This window comes from Balaenoptera ricei, chromosome X, assembly GCF_028023285.1.
Source record: "Balaenoptera ricei isolate mBalRic1 chromosome X, mBalRic1.hap2, whole genome shotgun sequence".
NCBI classification, from domain to species: domain Eukaryota; kingdom Metazoa; phylum Chordata; class Mammalia; order Artiodactyla; family Balaenopteridae; genus Balaenoptera; species Balaenoptera ricei.
The window spans coordinates 131,807,362-131,835,315 of NC_082660.1; the positions used below are offsets into that span (position 1 = coordinate 131,807,362).

Here is a 27,954-nt window from a genome sequence, read left to right on the forward strand (position 1 = left end):
CTACAAATGACCCAATTTCGTTCCTTTGTACAGCTGAGTAATAAATAATAGTAATAAAGCTCTTCTTTATATGGACTGATTTCTTGTCTAGTTGTTATCAACTAGCCATCTTCTCACATGGCACAAGAGGATGAGGCAGCTGTCTGGGGTCTCTTTTATAAGGGCAATAATCTCATTCATGAGGGCTCCCTCCTCATGGGCTAATCACTTCCCAGGGCCCCACCTCCAAATCCCATCCCTTTGGTGGTTAGAATTTAACAGGTGAATGAGGGGGACAGTTTCACAAATATTCAGTCCATAGCACTGTCTGTCCAACTATTTTTGCTCCTATGTTCCCTTTTTCCTGCTGAGAATCAAGTTTTTCATTTACATTTTAACTTCTCTACTGCCTTTTGAGGCAATTATCAGTTTTCACTACAACTTTACAGTTCACCTATGAAATGGAAGAAAAACCCTCACCATGTCTGGGTCTGCAAAGTGCCTACCCTCCCCTCTCACTGGAGAGGTGTCCCGTGGGTGCTGAGCAGGAATCCTACTCTGGACCCCCGCCCTCACCCCCAGCAGCCCTTTCCCTCCATTGCCCACAGCAGAGGCCAGACTCAGCTGAAACTTTCAGGGAAATTTATTAAAGAGAAATATTGACTGAAACCATTGAACAGAGAGGAACACAGAGAGGAACTTCTAACAGCAACCAGAGCCCACGGGTCCCGGCCCCCCCCCAGGGTCCCCAACAATGTGCCTCCGCTACACCCCACCCGGTGGCCCTCCATCTCCCAAGAGTCTCCCTTCCTGAGGGCCCCACGGGTGGCCTCTCGCCAGGACGATGGGCGCTGGCAATGCCCGCTCCCCCTAGGGCAGCCACTCCCCCTCTGGCCCACATGCCCGGGACCTGGTCCTGCCCTATGGCGGGAACAGGACAGTCCCACAGCAGGGCATGCACCACTGAGCCGACGATGGTGTGTCCCGAGGAACAACGGGGTGGCCTTCAGTTGTACTGCTAATTACTTTCACATTTCCAAGGAAATTCCTATTCCAATGCTATGTTATCTTGTTCAGGATCACAAAATAATATGGGAATCTTAGTATTTGTTTTACACAATAGCAAAACTCTTGTTGTTGAACTGAATTAGTGCAAATACATGTGTGATTAATGTCATTCACAAACTTAGATACTGAAGCTTATTAAGCCTTCTTTTAAGTGGAACAATATTTGAAAATTTCCTAAAGAAAACAGAGACGAAATTCCATGTCATCATACACAACAGGAACCCAAAGATGCTGCACACCGGGTTCCCCCGACAGGCCCGGGCCCTCTTCAAACTCCGAGCGAAGGATCAGCCTCCCTTCCTGCCCCACGGGAGAAGCTGCTGGACGTGGGCCTGGAAGGAGCCTGGCTTCTGCTCTGGCTCAGGCCCCCTCTTCCTCATCGCTCACACCCTCTGCACACAGGGATGGGAGGGACCTGGGATCCCATCCACTGGCCCTGAGCAGATACTCCAGGACCTGCCACTTGCTGGCCTCCGCATGGGCCCGGGGACCCCACAGGAACTCGTAGCGGGCGGGGTCACAGTGGGGCACCTGCCGGTACTCCAGGTAGCCCTCCTGCACCCACACTTTGGTCAGGAGCTCCCTGGGCTCCCCGTAGATGCAGTGCTCCCTCCCGGCACACACACCCACCTTGCTAAGTGCTCCCCACACCTCCTCCTCTGGGGCAACAAAGTCGTCCTCCAGGAGGATCAGGCCCAGGAGCAACACGAGGAGGCCGGGCTTGGGCATGCTCGGCCCGTCACTCAGCATCCCATCGTAGGCGAGGCCCAGGGCGGGGACCAGGACATAGGAGTGATTGCTGCGGTCCACTTCCTTCACGTCGAGGCCAAGGACCAGCTGCGTGTGCATGGAGGCTCGGCTGAAGACCACGGGGAAGTGGTCCTGGTAATCTTTGAGGATGGTCAGCATTTCTGCCTCTGTGGTAGTCTCCTTTGTGCGATACTTGGGCAGCAGGAACCCCACCAGGTCAGCCATGAGCACAGTAAGTGCCTCCTGGGGCAAGGACTCGGCACAGGCGGAGAAGGAGGGGGCGACGGGGGAGGAGGAGGACGAGGGGGATGCGGCCTCCTCGCCCGCAGCCCCGAACAGCTGCGCCTCCACCGGGCCCTGGGCCTGGACTGGGGCCTGAAGGTCTGCCTCAGGCTGGCGCAGCTCGCTCATCTCGACCAGGGGCCTGATGACTGGGGTCGGGCCGCCGACGGGAGTCTGGGCAGAGGTGATAGATTCGGATCACGGACCTGGGGGAGAGAGGGGGTGTGAGCGGCCTCGGCGGAGAAACGCACCCTGGGCAGCTCTGACGAAGGCCACTTACAGGGCTCGCCTGGAGGGGTGCCCTCGGGCCTCACAGGGGCGCTCCTCCTGGGCGGCCTGTCCCCTGCCAACCTGAAGAAGGAAGCGAGGTGGCTCCTCAGGGTGCAGCCAGCGCAGCCCCAGGTACTGACCAGGGCTGAGAGGGGTGTGGGGAGGTGCGGTGACTTGGGCCTTGTGGGGTCCCCTCTGTTCTGGGACGGGGAGCCCCTGGGTGCACACTCAGGGCACGCACCTCACCTTGACTCCTAGCGCTGCCTGGGCCTCCTCTGCTCTGTGGCCTGAGGACACGTGCCTCAGACCTGGGCCTTCGCCTCCCGGTTCCTGGAGCCCCTGTAAGAGGAATGGAGGGCGCACCTCGGGTGTAGATTGTGGCACAGCCCTGGGCCCCTCAGTGCTGGTAGGAGGGGTGGGCCGGACTCTGTGAGGTTCCCACTGTCCTGGCGTGGGTGGCCCCCTGTGTGCTCATTCAGGGCAGGGCCTCCCCTTCCCCCTGGCAGGGCCTGGGCCCTCTGTCTGCTGTCCTGAGGCAAAATTCTCAAGACACATTCCCTGCGCTGAAAAGAAGGGCGTGAGGACCTCCACATCTGGCCATGGTGCCCAGGGGCTAACAGGGCTCACAAGGGACAACCAAACGCCATGGGGTCCATCTGTGCTGGGACGATGGGCGGTCGGCTCAGTCTCCACCTTGACACCCTGCAGGGCCTGGGACAGCTCCCTCTGCTGACTGTGACTCATCTCCTTCAGCCAAGGCCTCACCTCCATAAGACACCAGAAGAGGAAGTGAGGGGCAGTCCATGTACCCACCTATTCTGGGACACCCACGGCTGACAAAAGGGGCAGGGCCGGCTGGGCTCCAAGTACTCTGTGAGGAGGGGTCTCCCCAGTCTTCCCCATGACCCTTGCCAGGGCCTGAGGCCAGACCCCCAGAGCAAGGCTCCCGCCTCCCTGAGCCCACCCATCTGGAAATGAGGAGGGGTCAGTGAGACAGGTCCTGCCTGGGGTTTCCAGGGCTGACCGTTGGGTCAGGCCAGATTTCTGTGGGCCCCCCTTTGTTCCGGGGATTGGGCTCCCCTCAGTCCTCTCTCGGGGTCCACACCTTGACACCTGGCAGATCCTGGGACTCCTCCCTCTGCTGACCTGATGTTTCACCTCAGACCAAGGTCTTCGCATCCCAAGACGCCTCCATCCCCAACCACGTGGCAGAGGTGAGAGCCTGCAACGTCCCGTCAGCCCTGCCGGAGACCTAGCAGGGCTGACAGCATGGGTGAGCTTCTCTGAGGTCCCCTCTGTTCTGGGGTCCAGGGTCCCCTCAGTCCTGCCTCAGGGTCCTCACCTTGACCCCCGGCAGGACCTGGGAATCTCCCCTCTGCCCACCTGACACCCCGCCCCGCATACCAGGTTCCCACTCTCTATGAGACCCGGATGTCAGGAAGTGCTGTAAGTGGCCCTCCTGCCCTATGACCTCCCAGGGCCGACTCTGATCTGAGGTCCATGGTCCCCTCTGTCCTCCCTCAGGGTCCTCATGTTGACTCCCAGCTGGACCTGCGATTCTCCCCTCCACCCACCTTAGGCCCCGCCCCTTATCCCAGGTCCCCAGTATCTCTGAGACCTGGACGTCAGGAAGTCAGGACAGGCCTACTGTGCTCATCCCGCCCCGGGGCCTCCCAGGGCCACCTGCAAGGGCGGGGATCTGGTGGGTCCCTTTTGTCCTCCCTCAGGGTCCCCTCAGTCCTGCCTAAGGGCCCTAACCTTAGTCCACCAGGGACCTGACATTTTACCCTCTGCGCTCATGAGGCCCCGCCCCTTATCCCAGGTCCCCAGTATCTCTGAGACCTGGATGCCGAAGTCAAAACGCCTTGCCAAGTGCTCATTCCGTCCCGGGACTGCCCAGGGCTGTCGGCAGGGGCGGGGTCAGTGGGGTCCCCTCTGTCCTCCCTCAGGGTCCTCAGCTTGAGCTCTGGCAGGTCCTGGGATGCCCCCTGTGTTGACCCAGGGCCGGACCCTCACACCAAGGCCCTCACTGTCCTGAGACCCCCGGTGGGAATCTATGGACAGCACATCAGGCCACCAAGCCCAGGGCTTCCCAGGGCTGAGATGATCCCGCTGGGTTCCCTCAGCCCTCCCTCGGCTCCTCACCTTCCCTCCCAGCTGGTCGGGCCCCCCCCTCTGCCCACCTGTGTTTGGTCCCCTGAGGCCCAGGCCCTCCGCAGCCAGGACCCCTGAGAGGGAAGCGGGGGTCGGGGGTGGCGCTTATTCCCACAGCCCTGCCGGGGGTCGCTCAGGGCTGACAGCAGGGCTGACCTGGATGCCTTGTGGCCTCCGAGTCCCCCTCATGGTTGTACCGTGACTCCTGGTGGGGCTGGGCTCCTTCCCTCTGCCGACCTGGCCCCGGCCTCCCTGCCCCAGGCCCTCCCCGCCCCCTCCCAGGGGCATCAGTGCACGTTGCATCCGGACAGCATGCCGGGGGGCTCCCAGGGCTGTCGGAGGGCCGCAGATGCATCCCCTGGGGGCCCTCAGTCCTCCTCTGGTCCTCACCTCGACTCCAGGCAGCACCTGGGCCCCTCCCTCTGCCCACCTGAGACTGCGCCCCGCAGACCGAGCCTCTGACCCCCCGAGATCCCTGAGGAGGTGGGCGGCGGAGTGGGATGGGCAGCCTGACAGCCTGGCCCGGGGTGCCCCAGGAGTCCCAGTAGGGGTGGGGTTGCATGCTGGGGGACCCTCTGTTCCGGGCCTGCTGGACCCCTCCATCCTCACTCAGGAGGGTCTTCCTCAACCCCTGAGAGTAAGGCTGCAGTCCCAGCACAGATGCTGGATGGGGGGCTGCCGCGCCCATGACCGTGGGGGGAGCACAGAGAACCGCACACCGTCCCCTCGGGGCTCCTCACCAGCCTCCAGACTTTGGCAACCTGTTTTAAGAAACGTTTAGTTTTAGCTGAAGAGGCCTGAGCAGTGGCAGGTGATTTAGGGAAACGCTTGCTTTGATGATTAGATCATATTACCTGTTGGAGTTACGTGTTTGTCACTTTTTCATCCTCATTCATAGTGAGTAATACATTTTACATGTCTGTGCAGTGCAGTGTGTGTCCTATGTATATATATAACATGTGTGTAGAATATATGTGCCTATATACACATGCATCGCCATACCACATGTATGTATAGGGAACGTGTCATGTATGTTCCAGTACCCAGACTGAGGTCATCCACAGGGCCCTGAAGGGCACAGACACTCACGCCCCGTGGGGGTGCTGAGAGTCCTCCAGCCCGGCGGTTCCCGTGCTTTGAATGCAGGCTTGCCGCCTGCCTGACAGCCAGTCTGCCCGGGGAAGTGAGCCTGCAGGAGAAGGTGGGGCCACCACGCCGCCGGGAGAGAAGGGAGCAGAGTGGGCAGTGGAAGGAGAGAGCAGGGCCCAAGCCTGCGCAGAAGAGCCGCCTGCCGAGGGCCGTGCCTCGGACCCCCACGTCCAGGACCCTTCTCCATCCTCACACCCTCAGTCCTAGACCCTCACCCTCCTCCCTGGCCCTCGTGTCCATTTCACGAGAGATGGTGACCTGATGGGGCTGGGGAGGCCACGTGGGTAGAATCCAGTGTCAGGCTCTCATGGGCACTAATGCCTGGCTTCCCTGTGTTTTCTCCATTATGTGGCCTGAGGCATCAGGTAGTAGGACCCCGTGGAGGACAGCTGAATCCCCCTTGACTGTTGGGGAGACATGTCAGGCCAGTGCAGGGACGGGGCTTTGCACGTACACGAAGCTCAGCTTGAATAAGAGTCCTTCTAGTGATAAGCTGATCAAATCATGGAGACTCCCTATGCCTCGATTTCTCCATCTGTAAAATGGGCCTCGTAATAGTACAAGGCAAAAGCATTGGTGTGGGTTTCCCCATGATGTGACCTGTTTGTAAAAGGCCTGGGCCAAATGAAGTGGTCGGTGGATGTAGCTCTTGTTACTGAGTGTGTAAGAAAGATGCGCCCTCCCCCATGTTGTGAAGATTCCAAACCAGTACATGTCTTCTGATCCCCGCATACGTGGATTAGCGCAGTTTTCCTTTTCTCGTGAAAATTTGTTATCAGAATGCTTGGATTCGCCTTACTCTTTTTCTCGCTTGTCCCTGTTCACGATGAGGCTATTGATTTGAGGTGTTGCTTCCATTTGAACACAGGTGTTTGTAGCTTTAACTCCCAAGTGCCTCTTTGGCCGCGTGCCATAAGTCCTGGGGGCGTTGGTATGTGTTTTCTTCATTTCAAAGTATTTTCTAATTTCCCTTGTGATGTCTTGTGTGTTCCCTGGGCTATTGTTAGGGACTGAACTGCGTCCTCCCAAATTTTGCATGTTGAAGCCCTAACCCCTAGAACCTCACAATGTCACTGTGACGGGAGTTAGTGGTTCTTAGGTTGACATGAGGCCATTGGGATGAGGTCTAAAGCAAGATGGCTGGTGCCCTTGAGGGAAGAGCAGATCAGCACATGCAAGGAGAGAAGGCAGGGCCTGGGGGTGCGTGCACAGAGGAAGATGCCGAGTCCGTGCTCCAACATGCACTACATCAGGAGGTGACTGACCTGGTGGGGTTCCTGCTGCCCAAGTATCGCACAAAGGAGACTACCACAGAGGCAGAAATGCTGACCATCCTCAGTGATTACCAGGACCACTTCCCCGTGGTCTTCAGCCGAGCCTCCGAGCGCACGCAGCTGGCCCTTGGCCTCGACATCAAGGAAGTGGACCCCAGCAATCACTCCTATGTCCTCGTCCCCACCCTGGGCCTCGCCTAGGATGGGATGCTGAGTGACGGGCCGAGCATGCCCAAGCCCGGCCTCCTGGTGTTGCTCCTGGGCCTGATCCTCCTGGAGGACGACTTTGTTGCCCCAGAGGAGGAGGTGTGGGGAGCACTTAGCAAGGTGGGTGTGTGTGCCGGGAGGGAGCACTACATCTATGGGGAGCCCAGGGAGCTCCTGACCAAAGTGTGGGTGCAGGAGGGCTACCTGGAGTACCGGCAGGTGCCCCACTGTGACCCCGCCCGCTACAAGTTCCTGTGGGGTCCCCGGGCCCATGCGGAGACCAGCAAGTGGCAGGTCCTGGAGCATCTGCTCAGGGCCAGTGGATGGGATCCCAGGTCCTTCCCATCCCTGTGTGCAGAGGGTGTGAGCGATGAGGAAGAGGGGGCCTGAGCCAGAGCAGAAGCCAGGCTCCTTCCAGGCCCACGTCCAGCAGCTTCTCCCGTTGGGCAGGAAGGGAGGCTGATCCTTCGCTCGGAGTTTGAAGAGGGAGCGGTCACCCTTCTAAGTAGTGAGGGCCCGGGCCTGTCGGGGGAACCCGGTGTGCAGCATCTTTGGGTTCCTGTTGTGTATGATGACATGGAATTTCATCTCTGTTTTCTTTAGGAAATTTTCAAATATTGTTCCACTTAAAAGAAGGCTTAATAAGCTTCAGTATGTAAGTTTGTGGATGACATTAATCACACATGTATTTGCTCTAATTGGGTTCAACAACAAGAGTTTTGCAATTGGGTAAAACAAATTGTAAGATTCCCATATTATTTTGTGATCCTGAACAAGATAACATGGCATTGGAATAGGAATTTACTTGGAAATGTGAAAGTAATTAACAGTACAACTGAAGGCCACCCCGTTGTTCCTCGGGACACACCATCGTCGGCTCAGTGGTGCATGCCCTGCTGTGGGACTGTCCTGTCCCCGCCATAGGGCAGGACCAGGCCCCGGGCATGTGGGCCACAGGGGGAGGGGCTGCCCTGTGGGGAGCGGGCATTGCCGGCACCCAACTTCCTGGCGAGACGCCACACGAGGGGCCCTCAGAAAGGGAGACTGTGGGGAATGGAGGCCCGCCGGGTGGGGTGTATGGGAGGCACGTTGTTGGGTACCTTGGGCGGGGGGTGGCGGGTTCCGTGGGCTTCGGTGGCTGTCAGAAGTTCCTCTCTGTGTTATCATGCCCTCTGTTCAATGGTTTCAGTCAATGTTTCTCTTAGTAAATTTCCCTGAAAGTTTCAGCTGAATCTGGCCTCTGCTGTGGGCAATGGAGGGAAAGGGCTGCTGGGGGTGAGGGCGGGGGTCCAGAGTAGGATTCCTGCTCAGCACCCACGGGACATCTCTCCAGTGAAAGGGTAGGGTAGGCACTATGCAGACGCAGACATGGTGAGGGTTTTTCTTCCATTTCATAGGTGAACTGTAAAGTTGTAGTGAAAACTGATAATTGCCTAAAAAGGCAGTAGAGAATTTAAAATGTAAATTAAAAAAATTATCTCAGCAGGAAGAAGGGAACATAGGAGCAAAAATAGATGGACAGACAGTGCTATGGACTGAATATTTGTAAACCTCTCCCCCTCATTCACCTGTTAAATTCTAACCCCCAAAGGGATGGGATTTGGAGGTGGGGCCCTGGGAAGTGATTAGCCCATGAGGAGGGAGCCCTCATGAATAAGATTATTGCCCTTGTAAAAGAGACCCCAGACAGCTGCCTCATCCTCTTCTGCCATGTGAGAAGATGTCTAGTTGATACAACTAGACAAGAAATCAGTCCATATAAAGAAGAGCTTTATTACTAGTACTTTATTACTCAGCTGTACAAAGGAACGAAATTGCGTCATTTGTAGAGACGTGGATGGCTCTAGAGACTGTCATACAGAGTAAAGGAAGTCAGAAAGAGAGAAACAAATATCGTATATTAATGCATGTATGTGGAACCTAGAAAAATGGTACAGATGTACCGGTTTGCAGGGCAGAAGTAGAGACACAGGTGTAGAGCACAAACGTATGGACACCAAGGTGGGAAAGTGTTGGGGGCGGGGGGGGGTGGTGCTGTGATGAATTGGGAGATTGGGATTGACATATGTACACTAAAATGTATAAAAGGGATAACTCATAATTACCTGCTGTATAAAAAAATAAATAAAATAAAATTCAAAAATTAGAAAAAAAGAGAAAGAAAAAAGAATAGCTTTATGACATTAACAATCACAGCAGAAACCCACCTGTAAAGACAGATTGACCTATGTGCCACCATGGGCTCTGCATCTGCAAGTTTGCTCCTCCCACTCCGCAGCCTTGCAGGGAGGCCTTCCTATTGGTGGAAGGCCAATGGGCGTGTCTTTTGCTTCCAGAGCCGCCAAGCCTTGGGACCTCACGCCCTCAGTGCGCGTGGCTACTGCTGCTTCCGTAGCAAAGCGCCTCCTCACGTGCTCTTCTGATCCAACCACTTTCTCTGTAAGGAGACGTCTAGAACTTTCTCTCTCATCTTCCTCGGGCTTCCGGGAGCACCCGGAAACCCACGTGGCGTTCTCACAGAGTGCCTGGGACAGTGGGCTGCACAGTTCCTGGCTGCAGTGCTGAGACGAGCTCTTCAGCCCCTTCTGAGCGGGACTCCGGTGTCATCCACAGAGTCAGAGAAAGTCAGGAGACAGGCGGGGGTTTTGCCCGGGGCTGGACTCCGCAGGTACCGGAGGCGCTGGGAAGGAGTGGGGGTGGGGGGAGGGGTACGGGCTGCTCGATGGGGAGTGGGGGAGGGGCGGCGGAGGGCAGCGGGCTGAAGGGGGGCTGGGGGAAGGGTCCCTCAGTGTGCGGGTCTGAGGGGAGGACCGCTGGCTGCCAGGGTGGCTGGTGGGGGGTGTTCTGGAGTCGGGGTGCAGAGGGTGGGGTAATGGCTAATCGTGGGGGGGCCCTGAGCGGAGGGCTTCCTGCTGGGCAGGTGGGGCCGGCTTTGGGGGCCAGAGGAGAGGACGACTGGCTGTGGGGGTGGGGAGGACGCGACGGGCGGGCCACTCCCCCTCCCCGGGCCGAGACACGAAGCAAGGGCTAACGGCTGCTGCGTGTGGCGGGAGGAAGGCGGAGCTACTCCTGGCTGAGGCGCGGGTCTGAGGGGAGGACCGTTAGCTGCTGGGGTGGCTGGTGGGGGGTGTTCTGGAGTCGGGGTGCAGAGGGTGCGGTAATGGCTAATCGTGGGTGGGCCCTGAGTGGAGGGCTTCCTGCTGGGCGGGTGGGGCCGGCTTTGGGGGCCAGAGGAGAGGACAACTGGCTGTGGGGGTGGGGAGGACGCGACGGGAGGGCCACTCCCCCTCCCCGGGCCGAGACACGAGGCGAGGGCTAACGGCTGCTGCGTGTGGCGGGAGGAAGGCGGAGCTACTCCTGGCGCAGGCGCGGGTCGATGGGGAGGACTCTCGGGCCCCCTCCCCAGGCCGAGACACGAGGCGAGGGCTAACGGCTGCTGCGTGTGGCGGGAGGAAGGCGGAGCTACTGCTGGCGCAGGCGTGGGTCGATGGGGAGGACTCTCGGGCCCCCTCCCCGGGCCGAGACACGAAGCAAGGGCTAACAGCTGCTGCGTGTGGCGGGAGGAAGGCGGAGCTACTCCTGGCTGAGGTGCGGGTCTGAGGGGAGGACCGTTAGCTGCTGGGGTGGCTGGTGGGGGGCGTTCTGGAGTCGGGGTGCAGAGGGTGGGGTAATGGCCTAGCGTGGGGGGGGCCCGGAGCGGAGGGCTTCCTGCTGGGCGGGTGGGGCCAGCTTTGGGGGCCAGAGGAGAGGACGACTGGCTGTGGGGGTGGGGAGGACGCGACGGGCGGGCCACTCCCCCTCCCCGGGCCGAGACACGAGGCGAGGGCTAACCGCTGCTGCGTGTGGCGGGAGGAAGGCGGAGCTACTCCTGGCTGAGGTGCGGGTCGATGGGGAGGACTCTCGGGCCGCCTCCCCGGGCCGAGACACGAGGCGAGGGCTAACGGCTGCTGCGTGTGGCGGGAGGAAGGCGGAGCTACTCCTGGCTGAGGTGCGGGTCGATGGGGAGGACTCTCGGGCCCCCTCCCCGGGCCGAGACACGAGGCGAGGGCTAACGGCTGCTGCGTGTGGCAGGAGGAAGGCGGAGCTACTCCTGGCTGAGGCGCGGGTCTGAGGGGAGGACCGCTGGCTGCCAGGGTGGCTGGTGGGGGGTGTTCTGGAGTCGGGGTGCAGAGGGTGGGGTAATGGCTAATCGTGGGGGGGCCCTGAGCGGAGGGCTTCCTCCTGGGCGGGTGGGGCCGGCTTTGGGGGCCAGAGGAGAGGACGACTGGCTGTGGGGGTGGGGAGGACGCGACGGGCGGGCCACTCCCCCTCCCCGGGCCGAGACACGAAGCAAGGGCTAACGGCTGCTGCGTGTGGCGGGAGGAAGGCGGAGCTACTCCTGGCGCAGGCGCGGGTCGATGGGGAGGACTCTCGGGCCCCCTCCCCAGGCCGAGACACGAGGCGAGGGCTAACGGCTGCTGCGTGTGGCGGGAGGAAGGCGGAGCTACTGCTGGCGCAGGCGTGGGTCGATGGGGAGGACTCTCGGGCCCCCTCCCCGGGCCGAGACACGAAGCAAGGGCTAACAGCTGCTGCGTGTGGCGGGAGGAAGGCGGAGCTACTCCTGGCTGAGGTGCGGGTCTGAGGGGAGGACCGTTAGCTGCTGGGGTGGCTGGTGGGGGGCGTTCTGGAGTCGGGGTGCAGAGGGTGGGGTAATGGCCTAGCGTGGGGGGGGCCCGGAGCGGAGGGCTTCCTGCTGGGCGGGTGGGGCCAGCTTTGGGGGCCAGAGGAGAGGACGACTGGCTGTGGGGGTGGGGAGGACGCGACGGGCGGGCCACTCCCCCTCCCCGGGCCGAGACACGAGGCGAGGGCTAACGGCTGCTGCGTGTGGCGGGAGGAAGGCGGAGCTACTCCTGGCTGAGGCGCGGGTCTGAGGGGAGGACCGTTAGCTGCTGGGGTGGCTGGTGGGGGGTGTTCTGGAGTCGGGGTGCAGAGGGTGCGGTAATGGCTAATCGTGGGTGGGCCCTGAGTGGAGGGCTTCCTGCTGGGTGGGTGGGGCCGGCTTTGGGGGCCAGAGGAGAGGACAACTGGCTGTGGGGGTGGGGAGGACGCGACGGGAGGGCCACTCCCCCTCCCCGGGCCGAGACACGAGGCGAGGGCTAACGGCTGCTGCGTGTGGCGGGAGGAAGGCGGAGCTACTCCTGGCGCAGGCGCGGGTCGATGGGGAGGACTCTCGGGCCCCCTCCCCAGGCCGAGACACGAGGCGAGGGCTAACGGCTGCTGCCTGTGGCGGGAGGAAGGCGGAGCTACTCCTGGCTGAGGCGCGGGTCTGAGGGGAGGACCGTTAGCTGCTGGGGTGGCTGGTGGGGGGCGTTCTGGAGTCGGGGTGCAGAGGGTGGGGTAATGGCCTAGCGTGGGGGGGGCCCGGAGTGGAGGGCTTCCTGCTGGGCGGGTGGGGCCGGCTTTGGGGGCCAGAGGAGAGGACGACTGGCTGTGGGGGTGGGGAGGACGCGACGGGCGGGCCACTCCCCCTCCCCGGGCCGAGACACGAGGCGAGGGCTAACCGCTGCTGCGTGTGGCGGGAGGAAGGCGGAGCTACTCCTGGCGCAGGCGCGGGTCGATGGGGAGGACTCCCGGGCGCGGGCGCGGTGGGCGTTATGGGAGCTCCCGCCGGGGCGGGGGGTGGGGTGGGGGGGAGGACGCTCGTGGCAGGAAGGGGGCTCCGGCTCCAGGGTGGGCGAGGGCAAGAGGGGTGGGCTCTGCGTCTGGGGTGCGAGAGGCGAGAGCCCCTGGCTCTGAGGGTGCTCGGGGGAGGACTCCCCGGTGTGGGGAGGTGAGAGAGGCAGTCTGATCTCTAAGCATGGGGGGGCGCCCGGCTTGCAGGGCCCAGAGCGGATCGCCAGCAGGTGGTGGGTGGGGGAGGGTGTATGGGGGGATGTGGTGGGGGAGGGTGCGGGGAGGAGCCGCCTGGCCACGAGGGGCGTAAGTGATGCTGAGAGGGCAGGCGCTGGGGCTGCTGTGATCCGGTGGAGGCTGTTGGCCATGGCAGATGGATTTGTGGGGGTCCAGGGAGGGGCTCTGGCCCCCTGCATGGAGGCATCGAGAAGCTCCAGGTCGCACTGGAGGTCATAGGGCGCGATGAGCGCTTGCAGTACTTCCTCACATCCTGGCCGCGGAGAGACTGGGGAGCGGGTATAAGGGGCGGTGTCTCAGGTGGGCGGAGGGAAGGATCCCAGGTCCTGCGTGGAGTCAAGTTGAGGCCCCTGAGGGAGGACTGAGGAGACGCTGGGCCCCAAACAGAGGGGACCCCACAGATACCCGACCCTGCCGTCAGCCCTGGGAGGCCCCGGGGTAGGATGGGCACACGCATTGTTTTCTTTATTTCCCCATCAGGTCTGACAGACCCTGGGGACTTGGTATAAAGGACGGGGCCTCAGATCGATAGAGGGGAGGGTCCAGGTGCTGCCAGAGTGAGGGCGAGGCCCCTGAGGGACGACTGAGGGGAGCCCACAGAAACCCATCCGTGTGGTCAGCCCTGGGCAACAGCGGGGCGGGATGACCCCAGGCAGCATTTCCTGACATGCGGGTCCCAGAGAGAGTGGGGACTTGGGGTAAGGGGCAGGGCCTCAGGTGGGCAAAGGGGGGGTATCCCAGGTCCTGCCGGGCGTCAAGGTGAGGACCCTGAGGGAGGACAGAGGGGACCGTGGGCCCCAGAACAGAGGGGACCTCAGAGGAGCTCGCCCATGCTGTCAGCCCTGGGAGGTCCCGGGCAGGGCTGACAACGTTGCAGGGTCTCACCTCTGCCACGTGGTTGGGGATGGAGGCATCTTGGGATGCGAAGACCTTGGTCTGAGGGGAAACATCAGGTCAGCAGAGGGAGGAGTCCCAGGATCTGCCGGGGTCAAGGTGTGGACCCCGGGAGAGGACTGGGGGGGCCCAATCTCCGGAACAATGGGGGGCCCACAGAGTCCGGCCCACCCCTCCTACCAGCATCGAGGGGCCCAGGGCTGTGCCACAATCTACACCCGAGGTGCCCCCTCCATTCCTCTTACAGGGGCTCCAAGAACCGGGAGGCGAAGGCCCAGGTCTGAGGCACGTGTCCTCAGGCCACAGAGCAGAGGAGGCCCAGGCAGCGCCAGGAGTCAAGGTGAGGTGCGCGCCCTGAGTGTGCACCCAGGGGCTCCCCCTCCCAGAACACAGGGGACCCCACAAGGCCCAAGTCACCGCACCTCCCCACACCCCTCTCAGCCCCGGTCGGTACCTGGGGCTGCGCTGGCTGCACCCTGAGGAGCCACCTCGCTTCCTTCTTCAGGTTGGCAGGGGACAGGCCGCCCAGGAGGAGCGCCCCTGTGAGGCCCGAGGGCACCCCTCCAGGCGAGCCCTGTAAGTGGCCTTCGTCAGAGCTGCCCAGGGTGCGTTTCTCCGCCGAGGCCGCTCACACCCCCTTTCTCCCCCAGGTCCGTGGTCCGTATCTGTCACCCCTGCCCAGACTCCCGTCGGCGGCCCGACCCCAGTCATCAGGCCCCTGGTCGAGATGAGCGAGCTGCGCCAGCCTGAGGCAGACCTTCAGGCCCCAGTCCAGGCCCAGGGCCCGGTGGAGGCGCAGCTGTTCGGGGCTGCGGGCGAGGAGGCCGCATCCCCCTCGTCCTCCTCCTCCCCCGTCGCCCCCTCCTTCTCCGCCTGTGCCGAGTCCTTGCCCCAGGAGGCACTTACTGTGCTGAAGTCTCACCTGGTGGCGTTCCTGCTCCTCAAGTATCGCACCAAGGAGCCGATCTCCAAGGCGGAGATGCTGAATATGGTCCTCTGTGACCATCAGGACCACTTCCCCGTGGTCTTCAGCCGAGCCTCCAAGTGCATGCAGCTGGTGTTTGGCGTGGACGTGAAGGAGGTGGACCCCCGCGAGTGCACCTACGTCCTGGTCCCCACCCTGGGCCTCACCTGTGATGCAGTGCTGAGCGACGGGCAGAGCATGCCCAAGGCCGGCCTCCTGGTGATGCTCCTGGGCCTGATCGCCCTGTACGGTGACCGCGCCCCTGAGGAGGAGGTCTGGGAAGCACTTAGCGTGATGGGGGTGTGTGCAGGGAGGGAGCACTGCATCTACGGGGAGCCCAGGGAGCTGCTCACTAAAGTGTGGGTGCAGGAGGGCTACCTGGAGTACCGGCAGGTGCCCCACAGCGACCCCGCCCGCTACGAGTTCCTGTGGGGTCCCCGGGCCCACGCGGAGACCAGCAAGTGGCAGGTCCTGGAGCATCTGCTCAGGGTCAGTGGATGGGATCCCAGGTCCCTCCCATCCCTGTGTGCAGAGGGTGTGAGCGATGAGGAAGAGGGGGCCTGAGCCAGAGCAGCAGCCAGGCTCCTTCCAGGCCCACGTCCAGCAGCTTCTCCTGTGGGGCAGGAAGGGAGGCTGATCCTTCGCTCGGAGTTTGAAGAGGGCCCGGGCCTGTCGGGGGAACCCGGTGTGCAGCATATTTGGGTTCCTGTTGTGTATGTTGACATGGAATTTCATCTCTGTTTTCTTTAGGAATTTGTTAAATATTGTTCATTTTAAAAGAAGGCTTAATAAGCTTCGGTATCTAAGTTTATGAATGATATTGATCACACATGTATTTGCACTAATTGTGTTCAACGACAAGAGTTTTGCTATTGTGTAAAGCAAACTGTAAGATTCCCATGTTATTTTGTGATCCTGAACAAGATAACATGGCATTGGAATATGAATCTCTTAGAAATATAAAAGAACTTTCGAATACAATTGATGAGGTCAAGAAAAAGAGAAATAAAAGTACAAGTTAGTGAATTCTTACTACTTGTGCCTTCTCATCTGTCATTTTCCAAAACCAATATGCATACATATATGTATATGTAAATATCAGATTAGCATGGTTTACTTAAGAAATAGCTGAAAATTAATCTGAGTCAATAAGGCCCCTGCTCACTGGCTTGTTTATTCCGCAGACCTCCACGGAGCCTCTGCTCTCTGGAAGGGCCTGTGTTAGTAGCGGGAACGCTAGGAAAAGCAGGACACACCCACACCTAGAGTGATGATCTAGGAGCCGCAGTCACATGAGGAAGGTGGTGAGACGTCCCCAAAAGTCCCACAGAACAAGTCAACATGGGACGAGGCAGTGGGGCTCCAGGAGCGAGCCCTGGAGGGTAAGTGCCCCGAGCCAGGGCAGTTTGGGCCTTTGGGAAGTGGGGATTCCTTCTGTGGGAGGTGATGGTGATGAAGCTGGGTGGTGGCAGCAGCAGGCGTGTAGAGGGCATCTTAGGGGTGAGAAGAAAATCTGAAATGGGACATGCAAATTAGAAGTTCCTCTTCTGTCGTGGATAAATCTTCTGGGGCAGGAAGAGAAGGTGCACTTTGGGCAGAGACCCTCAGAGTCCTGGTTATTCTGCCTGCGCCTAAATACGCTCAACATCTTCCAAATGGGGAGGGGTGAGTGGAGTTTGGTTTGGCTCACAATTTACTCAGCCTTGGGGTATACAGTTGAAGCAGCTTTGGTAACCACCCCCGAATTGTTGGTAGGATTTTAATGGGGAGTCTTCTTTGAAAGTGGCTGCTGGACACTTAAACTGATGGATCAGCTTTCCTAGGTGGTCAGACCCCAAAGCCTTAGATGAGGAATGGTCATAGAAACCATGGCGGCAAAAACACCGAGTGAAGCTGAATTCCACACATCTCAGAATCCTCCTTGGAGGTGAAGGATGGCTCCTGTGGATATCCTAGCGGGATGTTACCAAGGAAACTAACTAGCCCTCCTCCCACAGTCTGGTGTCTGGTCCTTGCCCCACAGGAAGGTCGTGGCTGTCCGGGTGCCCAAGGGCACCCGTGCAGGTGCTCAGGCACGTTCCATCGTGTGGTGGCAGCTGAGACTCCCAGGCTGAGATGTGTCCTTGCATGAGGAGGAAGGGGCACATCCTCAGCCTGCTGAGACTACAGGCTTGATTGCAGAGGGAAGGGCAGGAGGTGCTCTGGAGGGAATAGGGGGAGCCCTCCCTGTTGACAGTCACAAGAGCCTTGGAAAGTAAATGGGATCTTGTATTAGAAAGTACCCATCACAGAGTAGTGACTAGAAGTAGTTGCAGATTCAAGGCACATTTGGCTTTGTCGGAAGCTCCTCCACCTAATGAACGGAATTTTTTTTCAACGCAAAGTTATAGCAGCTGCTCTTTTTGAGCACCTAGTACACAGCATTGCAGGGGAGAGACTCACTCCAAGTCCTGGCCCATATGTTGTCTTCCTCTGCTTCCTGGCAGCTGCCTGCAGGGAATCTGGGATCCTTTATGTAAACCTACAAATATTTTAAAATAAGATGGTGTTTAAATCACTGTTTTAAATACAAAGACAGAAGAAACTTTCCACTTAAATAAAAATAATACATTGGTGCGGAAAAATTGTGGATTGTGGGCAGTGCAGAAGGTGTCCTAGGGGTGGTACATCCAGAGGGACCCAGGAGGGGCCGAGATCCCTGGGAGCAGGGGGCAGGGATGCAGCCTAGGAGCCTGGAGCTGAGCTGCAAGTGAGAACCCCATGAGGACCCTGCACTCCTCTCACCACTAGCCTCCTTCCGGGGACAAGCCTTCTGTCCCCTTCCCTTCCCCACGCGGTAGGGCCTGGCCAGGTGGAGAGCAGACTCGGGGATGGGGAACTGGCACCTGAGCCTCTCGGGAGAGGAGCCCACAGTGCCCAGGTGGGAACCACGGCTTATAGGTCAGGAGGACCCTTATCGTGTCTCCTGGGGAAAGCATTCTCACTTTGGGAACCATAGGTCCTGCCAGCCCTGTCAATAGGGCACCAGTAGCCACATGAGGCTGCTGTTGAGTACTGACACGTGGTTAGTGTGTCCCAGGGCCTGGACTTCTACCTTAAAACACTTTAAAGTTAAATGTCAATAGCTAGATGTGCCTAATGGCTGGACAGCCCAGGTGTGGAACTACAGACCCTAAACTTAGGGGACAGGAAGCACAGCTTCCCGTGTGGGCCAGTGGGAGTGACGGCAAGTGGGGTCACTCTACCCTCTGGTTCAAGGACCACGTATCCCATCTAGTGGTAGAACAACGACGACAGATGTCGATTGTGTCTGATAACCTGGAGGATGACACCCCATCATCATGGGCTCTCATCTCCAAACGTACACCTCCTGTGTGCTTTGTCGAGGCCATTCCACTGCTCCAGAAGACCCGCAGCTTCGGGAAGGTGTGGGCTGACATTGTGGCTTTGCGTCTCACAGCCACGTGCCCTCCGAACCCCTCGCTTGCTGTACGAGTCCCGGGTGGTCCTGTGAAATATCCTGTGTCAGTCCATCCTGCCTTCTCTAAGCCCTCAGTTAGTGGCACCAGACGAGGCACCGTAAGAAGGAAAGTCAAACCCACATCTAGAATGTGTGATACACATTGCAGTCAAGATGACCCTCTCCCCCTTCAAGGATGGAAGTGAGATGTTGTAATCAACTAACCATAAGTGGTCCATTGATTTCCTTTAGGAATGGTACAACATTGAGGATTCTGCCTTAGTCTCTGTGATAAACATAATATAGTACTCGTATATCTATCTATCTACATATATATCTAACTACCATATAGAGACAAAAGCACAACAAGATGGGTAGGACGATCAGACTCATGGTATAGTCAAGACCCATATCTTTGGGTGGGCAACAGAGAAACGGTAGGATAGTTATCATTGCAGATATTCTCCCCCAGAAGCGAGGGGTCTGAGCCCCACACTGGGCACCTTAGCCTGGAGGTCATGCACCGGGACCGCATGCTCAGAGAACATTTGGCTTTTAAGGTGAGCGAGTCTTACTTTCACGAGAGCCAGACAGCGGTAGGAAGTAGAAACTCCCCTCTTAAAGTACGCACACCAAATCTCACCTGCTCCAAGATCCTGTGCAGAAGCAGTAATTTGAGAGTCTCCGTCAGACCCACCTGCTCATCACAGATAGCCTCCTGCGGAGGAAGTAAGTGGCTGGAGCTGACCCTGGGGCATGGATACTGGTGGCAGCCATGTGGAGGCACTCGTTGTAGCACAAGGACGCTCCTGCTGGCAAGTGCCATTTTGGAGGCCTCCCTCTAGCTTATTGGCAAGGGGACTCAGCCATGCCCACCAGCCTGTTGGCATCAGGACTGGGAAGCCTCAGGCCAAGCTGCTAGGTGAGCATGGGCACAGCTCCACCACCAGCAGGCCAGCTGCTTTAGGACCCTCTGAGCCCCAGCCTACCAGGACCTGGCCTGCCACCAGAGCGCCCAGGAGGTTGCTCCAGCCACCTGTGTGGGCGAACAAGCCCCAGGACCCTCCGCCCTGCAGCCAGCTGTCCAGACCCTGCCCCATCCACCAGCAGGCCGACACCAACTTCAGCAACCCCAGGGCTCGGCAGCCAGAGACCCTGGGCCCTTCTGGTCTGCCTACCAGCCGGCTGGCACCTCTTCCAGCACGCCAGGCTCTGTAACCAGAGACCCCAGGAAACAGCTCCATCCACCAGTGGTCTGACACTAGCCCCAGGATCGGGCTGTACGCACCAGGGAGCAGGAACCAGCCCCAGGACCACTGTAGCCCTGCAGCCTGCCATGTCAGATCTAAGCCCACCCCCCAGCAGGCCAGCAGCAGACCTGGGACCCCCTAGGCCCTGGATTTCCAGACCAGCAGGCCAACACCTGCTTCAGGGCACCCTGGACCCCGCCACCAGCTATGTCACGAAAGAGCCCCAGCCAACAGCAGGCTGACACTAGATTTGAGAACCCTTGGCCCTGTAACCCCCCATCCCAGAACACTGCTCCACCCACCAGTGGGCCAGCACCAGGCCTGGGACCAGCCAGGTCTCAGCAGCCAGACACCTCCTGCCCCAGCCCCGGCCACCAGTGATCAGCAGCCTCTGCACAAGGCAAGGCCCGGCAACCAAGCAGACCAGGGGCCAGCCATGCCTACCAGGCTGCCCACGCCAGTCAGCCTGCCACAGCAGAAGGGACCACGCGGTCCCCATAGGGGGGCAACACGAGAGCATAGAGCTCTGGTGACAAAAGGGCAGTGGACTGCTGGGATGCATAGGTCGTCTCCTTCAAGACACCACTCCTCCTAGACCAAGAGATATAACCAGCCTGCCAAATACAGAAGAGTAAAAAGAGAGAATTAGGGAAAATGGGGGTGGGGGGAGAGAGGAATATGGTCCAAATGAAGGAATAAGATAAAACCCCAGAAGAAGGACCAAGTGAAATGGAGAAAGCAATCTACACAATAAAGAGTGCAAGGTAATGATCATAAAGATGCTGAGAGAATTTGGGAGAAGAATGGATGAACACAGCGAGACGCTTAACAAAGTGTTAGAAAATATAACAAAGAGCCATACAGAGCTGAAGAATACAAGAGCTGAAATGAAAAATACACTAGAAGGTACCAAGAGCATATTAGATGATGCCGAGGAACACGTCACCCAACTGGAAGGCAGAGTAGTGGAAATCACTCAAGCTGAACAGATAAAAGAAAAAAGAATTTTAAAAAATGAGGACAGTTTAAGAGACCTCTGAGACAACATCCAACACACTAACAGTTGCATTATAGGGGTCCCAGAAGGAGAAGAGAGAGAGAAAGGGTCAGAGAACATAATGGAACATGAAATAGCTGAAAATTTGCCTATCCTGGGAAAGGAAACAGACATCCAGGTCCAGGAAGCAGCCAGAGTCCCAAGCAGGATCAACCCACAGAGGACCACATCCAGACCCACTGTAATTCAAATGGCCAAAATTAAAGATAAAGAGGGAATATTAAAGCATCAAGGGAAAAGCAATAAGTTACTGACAAGGGAAATTCCATTAGGCCATCAGCTGCCTTCTCAGCAGAAATGCTGCAGGCCAAAGGGAGTGGCACCATATTTCAAAAACGCTGAAAGGAAAAAACCTACACCCAAGAATGCTCTACCCCGAAAGCCTATTGTTCACATGTGAAGGAGTGATCAAAAGTTCTGCAGAAAAGCACAACTAAAGGAGTGCAGCACCATGAAACCAGCTTTTCAAGAAATTTTAAAGGGACTTCTCGAAGCTGTAAAGAAAAGGCCACAGTTGGAAATATGAAAATTACGAGGGAAAATGTCATTGTTCAAACAAATGTACAGTAAACGTAGAGGAAGCGTGCAGGAAGGGCACATGACAGAAGTAGTAAAATCATCTGTATCCCCAAAAAGTAGATGAGGGATATGCAAAGCAAAAGGATATATGATATCCAAACCGTTAAGCATGGGGGAGGAAGTACAAGGCAGTGTTGTGAAAAATGCATTTGAATTTAAGAAATCAGCAACTTAAAATAACCATATGTACAGAAACTATATATATATATATATATACACACACACACACACACCCCATACGTACATACACATAAACATACAGCATATATATATACGCTTGTGTATGTATGCATACATACATCCACACATATTTAAACATACAGTAATGTGAAATGTTAGAAGCATTCTTGTGAGGGACAAGTCCTAGAAATATTTTATCACCTCTAATTTTTGAAGCTGCACTGCAATAGGAAGCCAGAGCTATGGATCTCAAAATAAAGAAGAAATACGTAAACGGAAAAGAACTAGTATTTCGTGTTACCACATGATCAACTATCTCGCAAATTCAAAGGAAGGTGCCCATGGAATACTCAAATGAATAAGGGACTTCAGAAAAATAGAGGATGGAAGGTCACCACCGCCAAATCAAGAGCCTTGCCGTGCAAGAGCAATAACTATTTAGAACATGTATTAGAAAATGCCTCATTTTAAAACGGCAATAAATTTTAAAAGTTACCTAAGAAGACGCCTAACAAATATGTAGACAAGGTCTTTATGGAGACATTATACAAGTTTACTGGAAGACTCAGGTTCAAGGGTTCCTAAATAAAAAAGCAGCATAGCATACCCAATGATGGGAAACGGTATACGGCGACCATGTCGGTCCTCCTTGTTTATAGATTTACAGAATTAGTGCTGTAACTTTATCTGCCAAGATGACAGTCAGTTTTGAGCTTCTGTCTTCTGTTCCCATAATAAATCCTAGAAAACTATAGGAGGGAGAATGAAAGAAACTATATCTATCTATATGTAGATATAGAATATATCTATATAGATATAGATATATAGATAGAAAACAGATATATAGATATAGACGGAAATAAAATGTATCTCTCACCTTGGCTCCTGAGGGGAGCCAAAGTGAGGAGCAGCGGGAGGACTGCGGGGCTCCTGGGACCCAGATCACGGTTGGAAGGTGGGTTGTCCCTGCCTTCAGCCCTGGGAGGCCCTGGGGCGGCATGAGCACACGTCCGGACTTCAACATCCGGGTCCCACAGAGACTGGGGACTTGTGGTGAGGGGTGGCGCCTCAGGTGGGCAGATGAGAAGCCTAGGGCCTAGCAGGACAGAAACGGAGGACCCTGAGGGAAGACTGACGGGACCCTGGACCCCAGAACAAAGTCGGCCCTGGAAGGCCAAAGTGTGAGATGAGCTCTTGCAGCACTTCCTGACATCCTGGACTCAGAAAGGCTGGGGAAGGGGTGTAAGGGGCGGGGTCTCAGAGAGGCTGGGGAGGGGGTGTAAGAGGTGGGGTCTCAGAGAGACTGGGGAGGGGGTGTAAGGGGCGGGGTCTTAGGCGGGCACAGGAGAGCATCCCAGGTCCTGCGAGGAGTCAAGCTGAGGGCCCTGAGGGAGGACTGAGGGGAACATGGACCCCAGAACAGAGTGGGGCCTGGGAGGCCATAGGGCGGGATGAGCACGTGCAGCAGCTCCTGACATCCGGGTCTCAGAGACGCTGGGGAGGGGGTGTAAGGGGCGGGGACTCAGGCTGGGGAGGGGGTGTAAGGGGCGGGGACTCAGAGAGACTGGGGAGGGGGTGTAAGGGGCGGGGTGTCTGGTGGGCACGGGAGAGAATCCCAGGTCCTGCGTGGAGTCAAGTTGAGAGCACTGAGGGAAGACTGAGGGGAACCTGGACCCCAGAACAGAATGGGCCCTGGGAGGCAATAGGGCGGGATGAGCACATGCAGCACCTCCTGACATCCGGGTCTCAGAGAGGCTGGGGAGGGGGTGTAAGGGGCGGGGTCTCAGAGAGGCTGGGGAGGGGGTGTAAGGGGCGGGGTGTCAGAGAGGCTGGGGAGGGGGTGTAAGGGCCGAGGTGTCTGGTGGGCACAGGAGAGAATCCCAGGTCCTGCGAGGAGTCAAGTTGAGGGCCCTGAGGGAGGACTGAGGGGAACATGGACCCCAGAACAGAGTGGGCCCTGGGAGGCCATACGGCGGGATGAGCACGGACAGCACTTCCTGACATCCGGGACTCAGAGACGCTGGGGAGGGGGTGTAAGGGGCGGGGTGTCTGGTGGGCACAGGAGAGAATCCCAGGTCCTGCGTGGAGTCAAGTTGAGAGCACTGAGGGAGGACTGAGGGGAACCTGGACCCCAGAACAGACTTGGCCGTTGGAGGCCATAGGGTGGGATGAGCACGTGCAGCACCTCCTGACATCTGGGTCTCAGAGAGACTGGGGTCCTGGGATCAGAGACGGGGCCTCCGCTGGGGGGAGGGGAGAATCCCAGGTCCTACCCGTGAGTCAAGGTGAGGACCCTGAGGGAGGGCTGAGGGGATACTGGACCCGAGAACGTGGGTGGAGTGTGGTGTGTCCTGGAGAAATCCGTCGCTGCCCTCCGCTGTGGAAGCCCTGTGGCGTGATGAGCAGGTGGCAGCCTATCCTGACTTCCTCATCCGGGTCCCACAGAGACTGGGCACCTGGTGTGAGTGGCGGGGTCACAGGGGGGCAGCGGGGAGAGTCACGTGAGCCCACAGTGAGAGTGAGCACCCTGAGGGAGCGCTTAGGGGATCCCACTGAACCCCGCCCCTGCTGCCAGGCCTGGGAGGCCCTGGGTGGGAAGAGCACACGAGGTGTGTCCCAACTTCTGCATCCGGGACTTAGAGAGAATGGGGAGCTGGTGTGAGCAGCGGCGTCTCTGGATGAAGACGGACCCGCCCAGGACCTGCAGGGACATTATTTGGAGACCCTGAGGGAGGGTCGGCACTTGGACTCCAGAACCCTGGGGTCTCTCTCCCCCCCTGCTGTGCCCCTGGGGCCTGGGCTTTTGGCTCCAGGTGCCGCCCCCGAAGGGCAGCCTTGCAGGTTGGACCCGGTGAGGGTCTGGGTTGAGGGATCAGGAGACTCAGGCCCGGGGGTGTGGGGAGGGCCTGGGTCTGAGGCGCCCCAGGATGAGCCAGGGTGGGAAAGGCCCCATCCGCCCTCGTGGAGAGCTGTAGGTCCCCAACTCCCTGAGAACAGTGACCCCAGGGGCCCGGCTGTCCCCTGTCCCCCGCGGGAGCCCGGGCAGGGAGGCCAGGGTGACGCGCCTTCCTGCTGCCCCGTGCTTGGGGGCTGCTGAGCAGCTCAGGCTTCAGGGGGAATCGGTCAGCAGGGCCAGGCTCCACGGGAATAGGGCCGAGGGTCCTGGGCCCGGACTGAGAACGCAGCCTTCCAGAACAGAGGGGGCCCTGCGTGGGGGCGGGGCAGCATGCTGGGGAGGGGGGACCCGGCGTGGGAGGATGGCATCGGGGCATCTAGGGAGCACATCTGCTCAGCAGCGGGAGGAGCCCCGGAGCCGCCAGGAGTCAAGGTGAAGACCCTGAGGGAGGGGTGAGGGGACCAACACCCTCACCACAAAGAGGGGGCCCACAGGAATCCGTCCTGCCAGCCCTGGAAACCCCCGTGGGGCCCGCACGCCAGCCTCCTCATCCAGACGACTGGTCTCTGCCAGAGGGCCTTGCTCCATGGGACTGGCCTCAGGCCCTGGCAGGGGGCATCGTGAGCACTGGGGAGACCCCTTCTCACAGAGTACTTGGAGCCCAGCCGGCCCTGCCCCTTTTGTCACCCCTGGGTGTCCCAGAATAGGTGGGTACATTGCCCCTCACTTCCTCTTCTGGTGTCTTATGGAGGTGAGGCCTTGGCTGAAGGAGATGAGTCACAGTCAGCAGAGGGAGCTGTCCCAGGCCCTGCAGGGTGTCAAGGTGGAGACTGAGCCGACCGCCCATCGTCCCAGCGCAGATGGACCCCATGGCGTTTGGTTGTCCCTTGTGAGCCCTGTTAGCCCCTGGGCACCATGGCCAGATGTGGAGGTCCTCACGCCCTTCTTTTCAGCGCAGGGAATGTGTCTTGAGAATTTTGCCTCAGGACAGCAGACAGAGGGCCCAGGCCCTGCCAGGGGGAAGGGGAGGCCCTGCCCTGAGTGAGCACACAGGGGGCCACCCACGCCAGGACAGTGGGAACCTCACAGAGTCCGGCCCACCCCTCCTACCAGCACCGAGGGGCCCAGGGCTGTGCCACAATCTACACCCGAGGTGCGCCCTCCATTCCTCTTACAGGGGCTCCAGGAACCGGGAGGCGAAGGCCCAGGTCTGAGGCACGTGTCCTCAGGCCACAGAGCAGAGGAGGCCCAGGCAGCACCAGGAGTCAAGGTGAGGTGCGTGCCCTGAGTGTGCACCCAGGGGCTCCCCCTCCCAGAACACAGGGGACCCCACAAGGCCCAAGTCACCGCACCTCCCCACACCCCTCTCAGCCCCGGTCGGTACCTGGGGCTGCGCTGGCTGCACCCTGAGGAGCCACCTCGCTTCCTTCTTCAGGTTGGCAGGGGACAGGCCGCCCAGGAGGAGCGCCCCTGTGAGGCCCGAGGGCACCCCTCCAGGCGAGCCCTGTAAGTGGCCTTCGTCAGAGCTGCCCAGGGTGCGTTTCTCCGCCGAGGCCGCTCACATCCCCTCTCTCCCACAGGCCCGTGGTCCCCACCTGTCACCCCTGCCCAGACTCCCGTCGGCGGCCCGACCCCAGTCATCAGGCCCCTGGTCGAGATGAGTGAGCTGCACCAGCCTGAGGCAGACCTTCAGGCCCCAGTCCAGGCCCAGGGCCCGGTGGAGGCGCAGCTGTTCGGGGCTGCGGGCGAGGAGGCCGCATCCCCCTCGCCCTCCTCCTCCTCTTACCCTGTCCTGTTCCAGGTCACCCTGGAGGAGGGGACTGATGCTGGGGAACCCAGTCCCCCCAGAGCCCCTCCCCTACTGCCATGGCCGCCACTCCGTGGAGCCAATCTGAAGACGATGACTCCAGCAGCCAAGACGAGGAGGGGCCGAGCACCTGGCATGACCAGGAAGATGCGGATCCCTTGCACCTAGACCCACTACCACTGAAGGTGGCTGACCTGGTGGCATTCCTGCTCCTCAAGTATCGCACCAAGGAGCTGACCTCCAAGGCGGAGATGCTGAATATCGTCTTCAGAGACCACTGGGACCAGTTCCCCAGACCTTCGGTCTTCAGCCAAGCTTGCGAGTGCATGCAGCTGGTGTTTGGCGTGGACGTGAAGGAGGTGGACCCCCACGAGCGCACCTACGTCCTGGTCCCCACCCTGGGCCTCACCTGTGATGCAGTGCTGAGCGATGGGCAGAGGCCCAAGGCCGGCCTCCTGGTGATGCTCCTGGGCCTGATCGCCCTGTACGGTGACCACGCCCCTGAGGAGGAGGTCTGGGAAGCACTTAGCGTGATGGGGGTGTGTGCCGGGAGGGAGCACTGCATTTACGGGGAGCCCAGGGAGCTGCTCACCAAAGTGTGGGTGCAGGAGGGCTACCTGGAGTACCGGCAGGTGCCCCACTGTGACCCCGCCCGCTACGAGTTCCTGTGGGGTCCCCGGGCCCACGCGGAGACCAGCAAGTGGCAGGTCCTGGAGCATCTGCTCAGGGTCAGTGGATGGGATCCCAGGTCCTTCCCATCCCTGTGTGCAGAGGGTGTGAGCGATGAGGAAGAGGGGGCCTGAGCCAGAGCAGAAGCCAGGCTCCTTCCAGGCCCACGTCCAGCAGCTTCTCCCGTGGGGCAGGAAGGGAGGCTGATCCTTCTCTCTGAGTTTGAAGAGGGAGCGGTCACCCTTCTAAGTAGTGAGGACCCGGGCCTGTCGGGGGAACCCGGTGTGCAGCATCTTTGGGTTCCTGTTGTGTATGATGACATGGAATTTCATCTCTGTTTTCTTTAGGAATTTGTCAAATATTGTTCCATTTAAAAGAAGCCTTAATAAGGTTCAGTGTCTAAGTTTGTGAATGACATTGATCACACATGTATTGTTCATGGACAAAAGTTGTCCTAGTTTGTAAAACAAATTGTAAGTCTCCCGTTTTATTTTGTGATCCTAAACAAGATAACATTTCATTGGAATAGTAATTTTCTTGGAAATCAGAAAGAACTTAAGAATAAAATTGATGGGGTCCAGAAATACAGAAGTTGGGAATTCCTTGGCGGTCCAGTGGTTAGGACTCAGCACTTTCCCAGCTGGGGTCCCTGGTTTGATCCCTGGTTGGGGAACTAAGATCCCAAAAGCCGCATGGTGCGGCCAAAAAAAAAAAAAAAAAAAGGAAAGAAAAAGAGATAGAAAAATAAAAGCAAAAGTTAATTTTAAATCTTTTAACTTCTTCTGTCATTGTATAAAATGAAAATATCTATATTTAGTTGGATTTGCATGGGCTTTTTACGAAAGTAGGAGATAACTGGTCTGAGTCAATAAGCCCCCTGCTCACTGGTTCATTTATTCTGCAGACCTTCACGGAGCCTCTGCTCTCCGGAAGGGCCTGTGTTAGTAGCGGGAACGCTAGGAAAAGCAGGACACAGCCACACCTAGAATGATGGTCTAGGAGCCGCAGTCACACGAGGAAGGTGGTGAGACGTCCCCCAAGTCCCACAGAACAAGTCAACATGGGACGAGGCGGTGGGGCTCCAGGAGCGAGCCCTGGAGGGTAAGTGCCACGAGCCAGGGCAGTTTGGGCCTTTGGGAAGCGGGGCTTCCTTCTGTGGGAGGTGATGGTGATGAA

At 58.4% G+C, this 27,954-nt stretch overlaps 4 protein-coding genes across 4 annotated transcripts; 3 read left to right on the forward strand and 1 right to left on the reverse strand.

Annotated features, from left to right (window-relative positions):
• Nucleotides 1–1,407: 1,407 nt before the first annotated feature.
• LOC132357644 (melanoma-associated antigen 10-like) lies at nt 1,408–2,208 on the reverse strand. Its single transcript, XM_059911287.1, has one exon. The coding sequence runs from the start codon at nt 2,206–2,208 to the stop codon at nt 1,408–1,410; it is 801 nt and encodes a 266-aa protein (XP_059767270.1).
• Nucleotides 2,209–6,788: 4,580 nt separating this feature from the next.
• Nucleotides 6,789–7,523, forward strand: LOC132357218 (melanoma-associated antigen 10-like). The gene is given in 1 exon segment (XM_059910491.1): nt 6,789–7,523. A coding segment is annotated over 1 exon segment (735 nt).
• A 7,120-nt stretch (nt 7,524–14,643) lies between these two features.
• Nucleotides 14,644–15,444, forward strand: LOC132357389 (melanoma-associated antigen 10-like). Its single transcript, XM_059910802.1, has one exon. The coding sequence runs from the start codon at nt 14,644–14,646 to the stop codon at nt 15,442–15,444; it is 801 nt and encodes a 266-aa protein (XP_059766785.1).
• Nucleotides 15,445–25,959: 10,515 nt separating this feature from the next.
• Nucleotides 25,960–26,912, forward strand: LOC132357612 (melanoma-associated antigen 10-like). The gene is made up of 2 exons (XM_059911226.1): nt 25,960–26,103; nt 26,253–26,912. Exons 1-2 carry the CDS (start codon nt 25,960–25,962, stop codon nt 26,910–26,912), a joined length of 804 nt encoding a protein of 267 aa, XP_059767209.1.
• Nucleotides 26,913–27,954: the final 1,042 nt, after the last annotated feature.

Coding starts and splice junctions, on each gene's coding strand:
- LOC132357644 (XM_059911287.1), bottom strand. CDS start 2,208: ATGAGCGAGCTGCGCCAGCCTGAGGCAGACCTTCAGGCCCCAGTCCAG.
- LOC132357389 (XM_059910802.1), top strand. CDS start 14,644: ATGAGCGAGCTGCGCCAGCCTGAGGCAGACCTTCAGGCCCCAGTCCAG.
- LOC132357612 (XM_059911226.1), top strand. CDS start 25,960: ATGAGTGAGCTGCACCAGCCTGAGGCAGACCTTCAGGCCCCAGTCCAG. Junction 26,104..26,252: donor CTTACCCTGTCCTGTTCCAG/GTCACCCTGGAG, acceptor TGGCATGACCAG/GAAGATGCGGATCCCTTGCA.